This window comes from Maudiozyma barnettii (genome assembly GCF_903064755.1).
Source record: "Maudiozyma barnettii strain CLIB 1767 genome assembly, contig: KABA2_02, whole genome shotgun sequence".
Taxonomy (NCBI): Eukaryota; Fungi; Ascomycota; class Saccharomycetes; order Saccharomycetales; family Saccharomycetaceae; genus Maudiozyma; species Maudiozyma barnettii.
This window is the reverse complement of record NW_024545239.1, coordinates 1,723,586-1,740,052: the sequence shown is the minus strand read 5'-3', so window position 1 is coordinate 1,740,052 and position 16,467 is coordinate 1,723,586. Positions and strand designations below refer to the sequence as shown.

At 34.9% G+C, this 16,467-nt stretch overlaps 8 protein-coding genes across 8 annotated transcripts; 7 read left to right on the top strand and 1 right to left on the bottom strand.

Annotated features, from left to right (window-relative positions):
- Positions 1-428: 428 nt before the first annotated feature.
- On the bottom strand, positions 429-1,862 carry ISC1 (inositol phosphosphingolipid phospholipase; the record flags this gene model as incomplete). Its single annotated transcript, XM_041549412.1, has 1 exon — positions 429-1,862. The coding sequence occupies one exon, from the start codon at positions 1,860-1,862 to the stop codon at positions 429-431; it is 1,434 nt and encodes a 477-aa protein (XP_041405346.1).
- Positions 1,863-2,314: 452 nt separating this feature from the next.
- SPC25 (kinetochore-associated Ndc80 complex subunit SPC25) lies at positions 2,315-3,001 on the top strand (the record flags this gene model as incomplete). The annotated part of the gene is made up of 1 exon (XM_041549411.1): positions 2,315-3,001. One exon carries the CDS (start codon positions 2,315-2,317, stop codon positions 2,999-3,001), a length of 687 nt encoding a protein of 228 aa, XP_041405345.1.
- Positions 3,002-3,267: 266 nt separating this feature from the next.
- PER1 (Per1p) lies at positions 3,268-4,353 on the top strand (the record flags this gene model as incomplete). The annotated part of the gene is made up of 1 exon (XM_041549410.1): positions 3,268-4,353. The coding sequence occupies one exon, from the start codon at positions 3,268-3,270 to the stop codon at positions 4,351-4,353; it is 1,086 nt and encodes a 361-aa protein (XP_041405344.1).
- A 428-nt stretch (positions 4,354-4,781) lies between these two features.
- KABA2_02S16412 (uncharacterized protein) lies at positions 4,782-5,156 on the top strand (the record flags this gene model as incomplete). Its single annotated transcript, XM_041549409.1, has 1 exon — positions 4,782-5,156. One exon carries the CDS (start codon positions 4,782-4,784, stop codon positions 5,154-5,156), a length of 375 nt encoding a protein of 124 aa, XP_041405343.1.
- A 1,281-nt stretch (positions 5,157-6,437) lies between these two features.
- KABA2_02S16390 (uncharacterized protein) lies at positions 6,438-7,022 on the top strand (the record flags this gene model as incomplete). The annotated part of the gene is made up of 1 exon (XM_041549408.1): positions 6,438-7,022. One exon carries the CDS (start codon positions 6,438-6,440, stop codon positions 7,020-7,022), a length of 585 nt encoding a protein of 194 aa, XP_041405342.1.
- Positions 7,023-8,123: 1,101 nt separating this feature from the next.
- On the top strand, positions 8,124-12,188 carry TAF2 (Taf2p; the record flags this gene model as incomplete). Its single annotated transcript, XM_041549407.1, has 1 exon — positions 8,124-12,188. The coding sequence occupies one exon, from the start codon at positions 8,124-8,126 to the stop codon at positions 12,186-12,188; it is 4,065 nt and encodes a 1,354-aa protein (XP_041405341.1).
- A 320-nt stretch (positions 12,189-12,508) lies between these two features.
- SLP1 (Slp1p) lies at positions 12,509-13,909 on the top strand (the record flags this gene model as incomplete). Its single annotated transcript, XM_041549406.1, has 1 exon — positions 12,509-13,909. One exon carries the CDS (start codon positions 12,509-12,511, stop codon positions 13,907-13,909), a length of 1,401 nt encoding a protein of 466 aa, XP_041405340.1.
- Positions 13,910-14,668: 759 nt separating this feature from the next.
- KABA2_02S16324 (amino acid permease) lies at positions 14,669-16,429 on the top strand (the record flags this gene model as incomplete). Its single annotated transcript, XM_041549405.1, has 1 exon — positions 14,669-16,429. One exon carries the CDS (start codon positions 14,669-14,671, stop codon positions 16,427-16,429), a length of 1,761 nt encoding a protein of 586 aa, XP_041405339.1.
- Between the last annotated feature and the right edge of the window lie 38 nt (positions 16,430-16,467).

Sequence of the window (16,467 nt, the reverse complement as noted above, 5' to 3'; positions counted from 1 at the left end):
CTCGATGCTAGATGCTTATTTAACTGTAACCCTTATACTACTTTTAGTTTCTTTTGCTCTCTACACACCCCTGGAGTAGTTATATTATTATTTAATATCTAAAATAAATATAATTGTTGTAGGATCTATACATATACTATAATTTTTAGCATTTGTATTGCTTATATAATATGTTATTGTAACTGTTAAAGAACTTAGCCGTTCAGTTCATCGATCAAAAAATGCCCCTCTATATCTTTCTTCTTATAGAAACTCCTTCCTTCCCTTTTTTTGCCCTCCGATATTAAAGACACCGACCGCGCCAATTCAGTACAAGTTAGTAGAACTACTTATTTCTTGAGGTTAATTAGAAAGTTGGTGATAATAGCTCGAGGGCGTTGGTTAGATGCATGCAGGCGAATCGTATCCTTTTCAGTCATATTGCTTGACTATTTCTGTTTGTCCAGAACCATCTGCATGTAACGTTCAGCATCTTGTACTTCTTGTTCTACTTCCCATAATGCCCTAATTTCACTTCTCCCGAAGAAGAAGGAAATCATACCATCAATCAGCCCAGTAACAGAGACCACGGTTGCAAATAGAACCCAGAATATAGAGGACCAAGCAGCTTTATTGGAAGTAAATGTTGTAACTACAAGACAAGCAATTATACATAACACGGATAAGATAAAATGAATACCTCTGAATAATTTCTGTTTCTTTGCAGTTATCATGTATTTGTTAATACAACGTAACATTTCTTCATAGGATGCGAATCTTTCCAATAATAGCTTTCTTGGTTGCGTGTCATCCTCGTCTAGGTTTTCAGATTCGCCAGTTTTTCTAGGTAATAGTTCTAAGGTGCAAGTGTAAGCAAAATGATCCGAAAAACTTCCAATGTTATCTAATCTTTCTGTAAATCTTGCACCGGCATTTATGGTATTCAATTTTGTAGGATCTATTAAAGCATAATCCAATCTTTTCGCTTCGTCAGGTTGTCTTTGGGCTCTCCAAGTGTTCAATTGGGAGTCACATGTCGTACATCCGATTTTCAATTGGTCTACGGCATTCATCTTGGAGATCTGAACGATATCTTGTTTTCCATGAAGTTGTAACCAGGAATCCACAAGACCCGTCTCTGCAGTTAAAAATTTATGTGGTAAAGAACCGGGTCTTGAATTCAAATCACCAACAATGACAACAGCATAATTGGCCTTTCTGTACAGATTAGCCAGTTTGCTAAAATCCCAAGCTTGGCATGATCTATGACATTCATAAGCTGCATCGCCTGTCATAGCATATGGGGCGTGCATATGACTATTCATAATTGCAATGGGATATGTATCTTTGGTCAAAGGTTTCAAGAGAGTTACTGCAATAGACTTACCAACATACCAGTCACCTCTAAAGAATGCACTAGGACGACCATTGATAGGGAATCTATATAAGAAAGTTGATTCAATAGGGATCTTGGATAAGATGGCTAGGCCTGGACCAGTTATTATCCCGGAGTAAAATATCCTGGTATAAGGAAATCGTTCTTTACAACGTAGATTAATGTAATCCCAGTCCTCTTTACACCAAATTTCTTGCAATGCGACGATATCGTAATCATCAATAGATTCCTCATCATCTTGTTCGCCGTTTTCGTTAGTATTTAAAACGTTTAATTCTTCAATGGGGGTCCCAACTTTCGACCCAGAAAGTTTATCTGCAATGGCTCTTAGTCTCTCCTTACGATGCTTCGAGACAAACTTCAACCCCCACGTATTGAAAGTGAGGAACTTGACTCTAGGTTGAATCTTTTGCAGAAGGGTATTCTCAGAAGTAAGTTGTGTTTCATGGATGCCATTATTTTGATGCAATGGAGCGGCTTGTGTCATTGCTTTTTTTCCTTTCTGTTGTGTACGTATGTGTATATCTTGTTAAGGCGTAGTATATAATGGTACTGGTGATAAGATAGAAACCCTCCTTTTAACAACTAACGCTAGTAAGTGTTCCTAATATACCTTTCTAAGCCTCGAGGTTTGAAATTCCTTTGGATGTCATCGTGAACTGCCCAGGTGGCTCCCAAAACATTGATGCGGACACCGTTATACGCGCACAATTACTATGTTAGTAATAAACGCGCGATAAACAATAAAACAGTAAAGGAAGAGAAAGATGGTGAAGTTTGTTTATATCACGTCAGAGAGACGTGACCTTTTAGACTTGGATTCAATGATCAGTTGAATTATCTTGGTTATAATTGTGGTAAACAAATCAAGCCTACAAAGAGGAAAATATTAGCAGGGTTTTTTTCTTCAGAAAAATAAGAGTTACTTAGGCAACAGCAATGGTATCACAGATTAAAGAATTTACTGATTTAGAACAATCGATGGGCCAATTCTCCACCGATATACAAGAGGCATTACGGCTACAAAGAGAAAATGTTCGTAATGTTAATACACGGTTTATATCTGAAGTGAATGAACTACGTAATCTAGTTACAACATTGAATAAACAATATGTTAAAGAACAAGAAGATATTGAAGGTTTAAAACTACAAATCACTTCGGCAAAGGCGAACAATGAAATCTCGAAAGGTAAATACGAGGATTATCAAATAAGAAAGAACAAATTGATGCAAATGAGAGATCAGCTTACAAATGAATCAAATGAATTGGATGCTATGGTAGCTCAGAGAGAACAATTGGTGCAAGACTTCAGAGAGAGACTTTTAAACCAGGCGAGTCGAGATAATTCCGAAGTGAAATTGTATGAACAATTGCTAGGAATGACTGTAGATGCATCGAAGTCTGGCACTCTCGTGTTCGCATTTTCCAACTTCAACGAAAAGAACCCTGCACAGAAAAGTTCATTGACCTTGAATGTTGCGGGACCCACCTTCACCATAATGGATACTAACCCAACCCTCGATCAAAATATGAAACAGCAGTTGGTAGATGTCCTTAACACTAACAACAACTTGTCTGCATTCATCGTGAGAGTTAGAGAGGCCCTAGCAGCTCGTATCGAATGATTGAAATTTTCACCTGTTTTATTCGTATTCTTTGGTGCGGGCATATTTTTACTCGCGCAATGAAGTGCCAGTTTTTTCCAAATTATGTGAAATCTCGAAAGGGAGTCCAAACGCCAACAAGTCATCATCTTTAAAGGATATTTATAGAAGAAAGATTGCTTACCGTCTAGAAACGATAAAGTAACATATAATCTGTAGTTCATATCAATTGATTGGTTGATTAGCGAATCGGATTTGTTGTTGTTATTTTTTAATTCCCGAACAAGATGGTGAGTTTGAGATTCTGCCGTGTCTTATTAATCTCGACGATAATTAATGGAATCTTTAGCGTTGCGTCTCCTGGTGATAATTTAGATGAATTTATTGATTGCTGTGATGCATGTGAATACCAAAGGAAATGCCCGAACTCGTGGGTAGAATGGGTCAACCCTGAAGAAAATGTATTTACTAAAGAGAAATTTTCAAATACTCCCACAATTTTATCAAAATTTTTGTTTTGGGATTGTATAGCAGATTGTGATTATCAATGTCAACAGATTATTACTCAGATAAGGATAATAAACGATGTAGAAATATACCAATTCCATGGGAAATGGCCATTTTTAAGACTTTTCACAATGCAAGAACTATTTTCTACAATTTTTAGTATAGGTAATTTTTTCCCTCATTATTATTCTTATATAAAGATTACAGCCAAGATACGTAAGATTAAAGAGCTAGGGGTAGACGTGCAAAGAACTAAAATCCTTCAGAATTATTTGTATGTTGCCATCGCAGGGATGTGTGCGTGGACTGCATCCTCAGTTTTCCATTGGAGAGATTTAATAATCACTGAGAAATTTGATTATTTTTTTGCAGGAATGACTGTTTTAATGGGATTCCATGCAATTTTTGCTAGATTGACTCATTTGGATCGTTATCCAAAATTAGGAAGATATTTCTCTGGATCAGTAGCTTTTATATTCTTTTTACATGTGTTGAGATTATACATTGATTGGTCTTATACTTATAATATGAGATTTAATATATTTTTCGGTATAATGCAATATCTGTTATTATTGACGTTAGCTTTACAAAATTATTTTTATTTGAAAAGAGAAAGACATAATATCAGTGGATCAATATACATGTCACAATCAAAACTGACTTTCAAACTGTGTATCGTCCCAGTATTGATGGTAGTCGGTACGTCTATGGCTATGTCATTAGAATTATTCGACTTCTTTCTCTATGACTATCAAATCGATGCACATGCGATATGGCATCTATGTACCATATGGCCGTCTTGGGTTTTGTACAGCTTCTTTACGGACGATTACGACCTGGTATTAAACAAACAGATCAAGAATTGATAATGCATTATCTCATTGTACAAAGCAGAGAAGTTTGTATGAAGTATGTATGAAGTATGTATGAAGTATGTATGAAGTATGCAATATGTATTAATGAAACTCAAAAATATATATGTAAAAATTTCAGTTGTTGTATTCACTTTTCACTGTATCAGTAAATTCTTCTTTTTTTTTTTCTTGGAACACTTCTACATAACATACCTGACAAAGCGAAGAATTTCAAGATTTCTATAGCGAACTAAAAATATAATATATAAATTAAATCTACATCAAGTAATAAAGTAAAGTTTGACTTCACAAATCTAACAAAGAAAGTAAGACAAAATATTATTGCAATTGGTCAAGATAAATTCCCCTTATTTGAGGAAAAATAGTACCGCATCTTTTTTTTTGTAAATAAAAGATAAACATAATTACATAACTCCTAAATGATTCCAACCAACGTTGACCAAGCATTACTTCGTGAACATGCTTATTTAAACAGTAACGATTTAAATGTAGTATTGGACCCTGCTGTCTTCTCGAACAATGATGGTTTCAAATCCATCAAAGACCATGGTCTGGGTTTTTTCAACTACTACTTGGCGCTGGATTCAGATATTTATGACGCGTCTACGCTGGATATGTTACGTGCACATATTTATGATAAGTTCAATATATATTTGGGATTATTCCTAGTATTGATGATATTCTGGGGTTATAATGTCGTTAATGGACTTGGTGGATTAAACGGCATGTTCAAGAAGAGAAGGTGGAACAGGTTCGGTGATAGTGGCATTGAGTACCATCATGTTAAAGTATAAAGAAACCCAATGAAGTGCATAGAAGCATTTTTCTTTTAATATTTTATTGTAATAAATCAGCATGTTTTAACTAATATTAAAACACAGTCATAGCAGTCTCAGTTACCAACGAAGCTAATGAAAACCTTCAAGTCCTCATCCTCTCCCCCTCTCTTCCTCATTCAAGAATGAATTTTTGTATATACATAATATATACATATGTACCTATTCATAGTTGTATTCTATTCCATCCACCAAATAATAATAATAATAATAATAATAATAATAATAAGATATATCATACACTACGTAATACTGCTACCGTTAAGCCATTGTTCAATACCAATGTCTCTCAAGCGTCAATGCAACAATTGAACTCTTCCTTCATCTTATACATTCAAAGAAGAAGAAAAAAGGCGTCACACCCCATCTTAATGCTGACTATCAAGCTTGAAACACTATCCATCACTTCTTATTGCTTTCTTTTTGTTTTTGAATTCTATTATTCAGCAATGCTACCTTTCAATATATCTCTCTGCACTGTGTAGCATATGGAATTCTACACCTCTAATCTTCATCAGAGCTTCCCAAGCAAAGACTCCTTCTTCGTTATAGGATAGAGAGTGTAGATGGAAAATAATTGCAATGTATTTGCTAATCCGTTGAAAATATCTCACGTCAGCAGCACCACTTCCCTACAGCATTATCTCAGTGAAATCTGATAATCACCACTAATTGTTTAATTAGTAAGCTCCCTGTCTGCGGAATTTTCTCTGTGTAGTTTTGATCAGGCAAAAGGAAAAAAGAAAAAACGAAAAGCACCGGTCCCTATTTAGCATAGTCTGAAGCTTGCTATACTCGATGTTGTGGGGGGGAGACGTGGTTGATTTGGTTTGGTATATGTCCATAATAGTTCTCGGACTGAAATTTGCATGAAGCAATGGATTGATACCTTTGAAGTTAACAGTACGTTAAGTTAATGGTACAGCTTCCACATGTATATCCATAATTTAGCGCCCCTTCTTTTTTCTTATTATACCATATTGAAAATTGTAAATCTAAAATTGGGTGAGAACTTCCTGTATCATCTGAATCCCAAACTCGTTTAATTGATATATTCATAAATTTTATTTGGAATTGATCATATCTCTGGAATATTATATATAAAAGCGGGCAATGTAGCTATGAATTTGTAACTTATTCATTCGATTCAATTTCTTACCGTTTCTGTTTTTGTTATTTTAGTCTTACTTGTTCTTATATAGAAAGCCATCGCAACAAATAAACAATACTCTTATAGAAATGCCAGCTACAACTCAAACTTATCTAAACGCTATCGCTAACCGTAGAACAATCTACGATTTGACTCCAAAGCTACCACAAAATGTCAGTGTCGAAGACATTCAAGCTGTAGTTCAAGCAATCATCAAAAACACTCCAACTGCTCTAAACTCTCAAGAAAACAGAGCCATTATCGTCACTGGTAAGACTCACAAAAAGGTCTGGGATGCTGTTATCAATTCCATCCCAGGTGAAAACGGTAAGAAGAGACCAATCTCCGCTAGAGATGAAGCTTATGGTTGTGTTATTTTCTTCACTGAACAAAACACCATCAAGAAGTTCCAACAAGACTTCCCAGCTGCTGCCGATGCTTTCCCAGTTGCTGCTTCTCACACTACTGGGGCTGCTCAAATTAACTCTTGGACCGCTCTAGAAACCATGGGTCTAGGTTGTCACTTGCAACATTACAATGATGCCGTCAGAGCTGCTCTAGGTAACTTGGTTCCAGAATCCTGGACTGTTAACTCTCAATTGTGTTTCGGTTCTATTGTCATCCCAGCTGGTGAAAAAACCTTCATCGACAACCCAATTAAGATTTACAACTAAGAAAGGAAAAAACTATGTGCTTTTTTATTAATTCCAAAGTCTTTATAGATCGGTATTCCAATCATTAATTCCCCATTTTTTCCATTATTTTGTAATGATTAATATCACTCTTTATTTTTAATTTAACGTTGTATAATATATTGTTTAGTAATACATTCCTTTTCATGACTCTTTTTAAACTTTTCATATATAGAAATAGTAATTATTTAATTTATGAGTATTACTGTATAGTTCTCCTGATCTCCAATATTCTTTATAAAGTGTTGTATATATGTATACGTATATGTATATATTCGATAGTAATAGTGTGATGGTTTATCACTTTTGTTTTTTTGTTTACTCTTTTTTTCTGAAATAACTTAACTTGATTAAACTTTTACATTTTGGTCTTTATCCTTAAACTTCCGTTACAGGTATGTCAAGTAAACATTTTTTTTCAAATTTAAGTATTGTTAAATAAAACCCACAAATAAAATTGGGAATTCCTTAAACAGGTAAAATATTATATTAGACACATACAAGGATTACATCACGAAATATAGTGGTCCTCTATTGTCTCCTAAAGAACTTCTATTTTTATTATTACTATTTACTATGAAATCAGCCGTCCTAGAGGTGAGATCGCTTTGTAAAACTTTAAATATTGAAAACAATGGAAGTAATAATATTCAAAAAACTAACATTGAATCAATACATTATGTGAAGAACATTGGTACCTAGTTATTAATTACATAATTGGTCTTTAAAGATATAATAATGAGTGTTTCTTCACTAAACCTTGATTTACCCTACACTCTATTTTTTTTTTTAAAAATTTCCACTAATTTCTCGAAGCACGATACCTCTGCTATTGAGAAAAACTAAAAGAAAACAAATTAGAGTGGAAACCTAATGAAAGACAAAATTTGACATTTGAGTTCATATCGTTAAATTGTAACAATTGTCGAAAGTCAGAACAAATTAAAGATTGATTAACTTGATATTAAATACCACAAGTAGCTGTATATCCATAGATCCCTTTTGATCTTTTAGTAAAGAGAAGACCCAAGTTAATATTCCTTTTTCAGGATACTTTACTAATTCAAATAAACTCTACGCATCATGTCCTATTCCATTGGGGCAACCCCCAAAAATAGTTCAGCTCCTCCATTTGCATTTGATAATACAGAAGTTAGAACTATAAAAATCGCACATGAACGTGTTCAATTGGACGTTAATATGTCCACACACCAAATTAAAGGGGTGGCTGATGTTATATTGATACCATTAGTTCAAAATTTGGATTATATAACACTGGATTGTAAAGATGTGCAAATTAATGATGTTTGGGTTGAAAATAGAAGATGTGATAACTATATTCATGATAACCAAGATAAGAGTTTACGTGAAAAATATTTAGATCAAACGGATGATATACTATTCTCAGATAATACTATAGAACAATCTCAATTTTTTAGAGAAAAGTTCGAAGACTTAACAAAGAGACCTGACGACATAAGGAAATCACAATTAATTATTAAAGTACCATCTAGTATAAGAATAACGTTACAAGACGCCGATTCATTATCGAATTATACACCTATTACACCATCTGTGAAAGGGACTCCTGCAGCTCAAGAGAGTGTATTCACACCATTAACTGTTAAAATTGAATATGAGATAAATAACCCACAGACAGGTATAATGTTTGATACAGTTCTCGAAGACAGTCCACATCTATGGAATGTATACACTACAAATGCAGAATTCTGTACCACTGCTTCCTATTGGATGCCATGCATAAATATGTTAGATGAAAAGTCGACCTGGGAAATTGAGATTAGTGTTCCAAGAAAAGTAAAAGATATTGGTACTTCTAAGATGATTGGTCAGAAGGAAGAAAATGTTAATAGTATTCTCATGCAAAAAATGAAGAAGAATAAACAAGGTGAAAATGAGAATAATGAGGATGACGAAGAAGATGATGACGATGAAGAAATGTGGGATGAGGTAGACACAAATAATCCATTAAACAGAGATATCGTGGTATGTTGTTCAGAATACTCAACAGTCAAAGAATTTGCACATCCAACAGATATTTCAAAAAAGGTTTTTGCATTCCAAATATTTAACCCCGTAGCACCTCCACATATTGGTTGGGCAATCGGTGCATTTGATTATTTGGATCTACCATCAGTATCTGCCAAAGATGGGGTAGTAGAAGAAGAACATGAAGAAAATGATGAGAACATAAACCATAATCCTAATAACGTTGCAGAAAATGACGCAACAGACGACATTCCAATCAGAGTGTATACGTTACCCACAAAGGATGTAGATGAGAAGATGATTATTAATTCTACAATTGTTTGTCAGAGGATAATGGATTTTTACTCTAGAGATTTTGGGTCATATCCATTTGCCTCTTATTCTTTAGTCTTCTTACCAACCGTAGTACCTGAAGGTATGGATTTCGCAAGTTTAACAATTTTTAATACTAGACTGTTATATCCACCAAGCATAATAGATCCTATGTTTTCCACAACCGACAAACTTGCATGGGCCTTGGCAAATCAATGGTCAGGTGTCAATATAACACCTAATGATGTTGATGACATTTGGTGCTGCATGGGTATGGCAGGGTTTATGGTTTTTCAAGCAATAAAGAAATTGTATGGTCAAAATGAACTTCGATACAGACTGAAATTATTTAATGAGGCAATAGTGGATCAAGACTGGGAAATGCAACCGCTTGGTTCCTTTTTCACTGATTTTTCTAGGCCGATAAGTATTACATCAGGTGATCTGGACTTTATCAAGTTGAAAGCGCCTATGGTTTTATATATCCTTGATAAAAGAATGACAAAGACCGAAAGATCCTTTGGTATGTCTCGTGTATTACCAAAGATATTTTTGCAAGCAATGTCAGGGGACCTACCAAACAATTCCCTAACTGCAGGCCATTTTCAACATGTCTGCGAACGTGTGAACAAGAATAAACTAGAATCTTTTTTCCAACAATGGATATATGGTTCTGGTGTTCCCATATTCAGAGTTACTCAGAGATTTAACAAAAAAAGAATGGTAGTTGAAATGGGTATAAGACAATGTCAACGTGAGGAATTAGGAGAGCACAGAATAATAGGGTCAAAAGGGTTTGCCCGTAGTGCATTGAATTACGTGGAAAATCCTTATAGAAACGTTGAGCGATACTTTACAGGATCAATGACTATCCGAATCAACGAGGCTGACGGTACTCCTTACGAACATATTGTTGAAATAAATGATATTTTTACTAAGATTGATATCCAGTACAATACAAAATTTAGAAGAACTAGAGGGAGAGGACCTTCAACGAAATCTAACAGTAATTTAACAAGCTTTATAGATGATCATGTCGATGAAAGAGATGATGATATTATCCGATTGGGTGCCATACTCGAAACTCAAGAGGACTGTAAGGAGTGGAATCTTACAAACATATTTAAAAATACAGAAGGCCACGAAATGCAAGCTCAGAATGAAGCCTATGAATGGATTAGGATTGATTCAGATTTCGAATGGATTAGTAAAATTATGATCAACCAACCAGACTACATGTATGCATCACAATTGCAACAGGATGTTGATGTTGAAGCACAAATCGAGAGTATTAGGTATTACGAGGATGTCATAGCTACATCTTTAAGGAGTTCTCTTGTTTATTCTTCCTTGTTAACAAGGACCATAATGGATGATAAATATTTTTATGGAGTAAGGTTAGAGGCATGCAGAGCATTATCAAAGTTTATTTATAAAGGGGACGAAAACTTCCCTGGGGGAGCCCGTCATTTAGTTAAGATTTTCCAAAAGCTTTTTTGTTTTGATGGATCAAATGTACCAAAATCTAATAACTTTGAAGGTATACCGAATTATTTAATACAAAAGAAGCTTGTAGAATCCATGGGAGAAGTTAGAAATGAACACGATGAATCACCTGCATTTGTTAAAGAATTTTTGTTGGGTTTATTGAAATATAATGATAACAGTACCAATTTTTATTCTGATCATATATATTTAAGGGAGTTAATAAAAGCAGTAACTAAATGCTGTATTCATGACAAAGAAGATACAATGTTCCACCAAAATGCAATCGAACAACTGAATAGATACAGCAATCTTGACAAATGGAGCGAATCATACGATTTTAGTATTTCCAGGGAAATTCTCATTCAAAAGCTTAATTTAACAGTTCGAGGTTTGTATGATTTTGATGAATTGAACGATATTCTTGAAAGATGTTTTGATCTATCAAACACTAATAAATTTATTATCACTAGAGAAAGAGAAGGTATTCAAGATATGACGATAGCATGTTTCAAGGCAATTTTAATTAATGGTGGTATCAAGAATACGGATGCGTTGACTTTTTTTTTCGAATGTATGTGCAGTTTCTCAGATATATACGTGAGGTTGAGTTTAGTAAACATACTAGTCGAAGCGTTAAACTTTGTTGTTGAGAATAAGTTCATTGGGAACTTGGACGATGACTTTAATTTTGTTATGGAGAGTATTATTCCAAGTAATTTGAACCCAGATAATGAGGATGAAGTAGCTGCATTTATTATGGAGGATATATCTACTGATATTTATCGTAGAATGTTGGATAGTAAGAGGAAAAATATTCGTGGAATTCTAAAAGCTGTGCGTCATGTTTTCAGAGATTATAAACCGTTAAAGGGGATGTTGTGGAGTGTTCTACACACACCATTATTGAATATATTCACTCGAAAAGTTTTGTTTGATTTTAGTCGTATTCTGTATCGTTTAGAGAACAAATTTGAAGTTATTTTACCTGCTCCAAGAATGAAGAAATTGGCTGCAAAGGATCTGGGAGAAGGTAAAGTTGTTATAAAGAGAGATGGTATTATGAAATTACATATTAAGGCTGTTGCAATTGATGCACCAACAAATAAATTGAAGATAACACTACCGCCTGTTAAGCCTAAAAATATAATTAAGATCAAGACTAAAAAACCTAAGAATACTGTGAAGAAGGTTGGTACGATGCCGGTAAGATTTGTAAAATTATCCTACCAATACAGGAAAATTGATGTATCTAGTGTACCATTCAGCGACAAAGTTACATTTCCTAAGGTAAACACAAGATCATTTACGGTTAAAATTAACTATTCTAAAAAGACTTAGTTGTTTATATAATTACATTCATATATTTTAATCTCATCAAGAAGGTCTTTATTTTATAAAATATATATATTTTTAGTAAGTAAATTAATATAGGCCCTGCTTTGTTAATATTTTCATGGAGCTCAGTGAAATGTGCGCAGCGACGTTTTTTTTTCTATTTCGTGAAGGTACCACATTGTGATTCCGATACAGTCATGTTATGTTAAGTTAAAATATGATGAATTATGTGATAAGAGTACAGGAGTACGTAAAAGAAACTTTAGACATATATAAAAATATTGACCGCGTCCAACAACGTGATAGAGACAGATACGTTAGGAATGGTATATATTAATATCCTATATGGTTTTATAATATATTGTTTATTTTCTATTTGTCGAGGTAAAGAAGAGAGTAATGGTAGTTTTGTATCGTTTGAAGAATGGAAACAATCCAAGAAGGATGGTTCTAATGAGATGATGGATCCCAATGCAGGTAGTCGTAGAATCAGAGAAGTAGCAGATCCATCCTGTTATCGTGGAGGTGATAGTTATGGTGAAGAGATGGAGATAGAACTTGGGTTTTTGGGAGGTGAAGAAATTGAACCAGAAGGTCGTGTATATAAAGATAAGTACAACTATGCATCTTTAGATTGTGCTGCAACTATTGTGAAGACGAATTCTGAGGCTTCGGGGGCAACCTCAATCCTATTAGAAAATAAGGATAAATATTTATTGAATCCATGTTCTGCTGAGAGTCAATATGTTATTATTGAATTATGTGAGGATATATTAGTGGAAGAAGTGGAATTAGGTAATTATGAATATTTCTCTTCTACGTTTAAGATTGTTAAATTTTATGTAAGTGATAGATTACCTGTTACTAAGAGTGGATGGACTGTTATAGGAGAATTTGAAGCTGAGAATAGTAGACAATTACAATCATTTATTATTGAAAACCCCAGAAGATGGGCCAGATATTTAAGAGTAGAGATTGTCTCACATTTTGGAGACGAATTTTATTGTCCAATCTCTATGTTGAAAGTACATGGTCAAACAATGATGGATGAGTTCAAATTGGGTGAGACAGAACCGCAATGTGAGGAGAGTAGCAATGAAGTGAGCGAAGAAACCGTAAGGGTAGCAGAAGGAAAAGGGGAAGAGGAAGAAGAAGAAGTTAAGAGGGACAGTGTAATAGACGAAAAAACTGACCAAGACTGTACTGAAAAAATAAAGGATACTGAAAAAGAAGATGTAATCGTTAAGAAGAAAAAAGATGAGTGTTCCCAAGAAGATATGTGTTTTGAGAACAAAGCAAAACAATGGTATGAGAATAGTTTTCATGTATTTGAAGTGGTATCGAATAAGACAGTGGACGGTAAAATAGTTGATACATGTTTGAACAGTACACAAACGCCTCTTAATGCTGGTCAAATGAGGAAGCCTACTGAGGAATCCATCTTCAAGAATATGATTAAACGATTGAATACTTTAGAGAGTAATAGTACGCTAACTGTGCAATATATAGAGGAACAGAATAGGCTCCTTACACACTCAATAAACAACAGTATTGCGGAAGTGTTAGGAATAGTCCGTTCAGAGCTGGCATTAGCCCAAAGTATGACGGATTTAAAAATTGCAGTTATACAAAGAGAGCAACGCTTTCTGATAGCCTTACTAGTTGTAATAATTTGCATAGCATCATTATATACCTTTGGTAAACGTAGTAATATAATTATATAGTCATAAACATTGTCATATCGTAGAATGTGGAACTCAATAGAAAATTTGTACTTGTAACACAGAAAGAGCGTGAAAATCACGTGCTCCTCGGGTTCACTTGCACTTAACTATCACCGTTCCCGTCTGCGAGGGATCCGCTAACAGATTGATTTTCTATCATTGTTTGGAATGGCGGAGGCAGTTTTTGTTAAGCCGGCTGAGGTGAATGCTTGGCTTGTAGGTCTTGGTGAGAGAAAGAGATGTGCAACCCATTTGTATACAGCCGAGGCCAACAGTCGGTGCGGTCGATGGGATGGACGTTTCTGTTTGAAGAGAAGAGGGGGATGTCCTTTTTGTTTTGCTTTGTATTATGTGAGATGGAAGGCAAGAAAAAGTTTTTCTTTTTCTCAGCTTGGGGAGGGAAAGATAGTTAATGGAAAGTGGTCGTTAAGTGCAAGAGCAAGAGAGAAACAGAATTAGTGATGGTATCTTTTATTATCTCATCTCAGATTTGCGTCTGTCAGAGTCATACTGATAAGGAAACAGCTCATCGAAGTAATATAAGTGAGATCGGTTTTGGACGGAGTTGGTTTTATAACAGTGAACTAATTCTCTGAAACAAAGGTTGTAGCATCTTTGAATAATTGCGTTAGGAAGAGCTTCGTTTTGTTTAGTACAAGGATTTGTATAGTAGTAATTTAAATAATTGCTTTGCAGTTTATTATATTAATATTATCAAGATCAGAAATATAAGTTAATACACAAACAAGAGAAGTACTTATGAGTATCGACGAAGATAAGATTGACGGGATCGAGTTGGTCTCGATCGACAACCCTCGTGGTGATAATAATAATATTAACAGTAGCTCAAGTGATGATAAGAAGGAAAAGAAACGTTCCATATATGTCACGACGTCTTTGTCACAACATCAGACTTCTGATGAAACAAGAACTCGGATTCAGAATGAGATTCTAAGTAATGCTGCAATGAATGGAGAATATGATCCTGAGATGGCTATAGAGATAGAAGAAGGAACTGTACAAGAGACGGAAGTTAAGAGAGAATTAAAAGAAAGACATACAAGTATGATTGCACTGGGCGGTACTATTGGTACCGGTTTGTTTATTGGTATATCATCACCTTTATCGAATGCGGGGCCTGTAGGTGCTTTGATTGCTTATTTATTCATGGGTACATTAGTTTATGGTGTTACTCAGTCATTAGGTGAAATGGCTACATTTATCCCAGTGACATCGTCATTTACCGTTTTTACAGCTAGATTCATGAGTCCAGCTTTCGGTGCTGCCACAGGCTATTTGTATTGGTTTTCTTGGGCTGTGACGTTTGCATTAGAATTAAGTGTTGTTGGACAAATTATTGATTTTTGGACGTTAGCTGTCCCATTAGCAGCATGGATTAGTATATTTTGGGTACTATTAACATCTATGAACTTATTTCCAGTGAAATTTTATGGTGAATTTGAGTTTTGGGTAGCTTCAATTAAAGTTGTTGCCATTATTGGGTTCATTATATATTGTCTATGTATGGTATGTGGTGCGTCCAAAACATTAGGTGGTCCCGTTGGCTTTAGATATTGGCGTAATCCAGGTGCTTTTGGACCTGGTATTATTTCTAAGGATTTAAACGAAGCTAAATTCTTAGGTTGGTTTTCGTCATTAATTAATGCTGCATTTACATATCAAGGTACTGAATTGGTTGGTGTTACTGCTGGTGAAACTGCTAATCCAAGAAAGGCAGTTCCACGTGCAATCAAACAAGTCACAGCTCGTATCCTTGTGTTTTACATATTGTCTTTGTTATTTATTGGGTTGTTGGTTCCTTATAATGATCCTAAATTGACCTCATCAGATTCTTATATTTCATCATCGCCTTTCATTATTGCCATTGAAAATTCAGGTACTAAAATTTTACCTCATATTTTTAATGCTGTTATTTTAACTACTATTGTATCTGCAGGTAATTCAAACATTTATGTCGGTTCTCGTATTCTATATGGTTTATCAAAGGAAAAATTAGCCCCAAAAATTTTCAGCAAAACCTCAAAAGGCGGTGTTCCATACTACGCGGTTTTTATGACTTCAGCTTTTGGGGCTCTAGCTTATATGGAAACTTCAGCTGGTGGTCAAAACGCGTTCAATTGGCTTCTAAACATTACCGCAGTAGCAGGTTTCTTTTCATGGTTATTCATTTCATTGGCCCATATTCGATTCATGAAGGCTCTCCGTTACCGTAATATATCACGAAATGACCTTCCATTCAAAGCTTCACTAATGCCTGGGTTAGCCTATTATGCGACATTTTTCATGATTCTGATCATTATTCTTCAAGGGTTTACTGCGTTCGCACCTCAGTTTTCTACATCTGATTTTTTCGCAGCCTATATATCCATATTCCTTTTCATAGGCCTTTACATTGCGTTCCAGCTCTACTTCCGCTCGCCTATCCTTCTCCCGCTCCACCAACTGGACCTAGACTCAGGCAGAAGACACTTAGACGCACTCATATGGAATCCCTCTTAGACCCTCTCTATATTCATTTCTTTCTACAAAACTCCTGC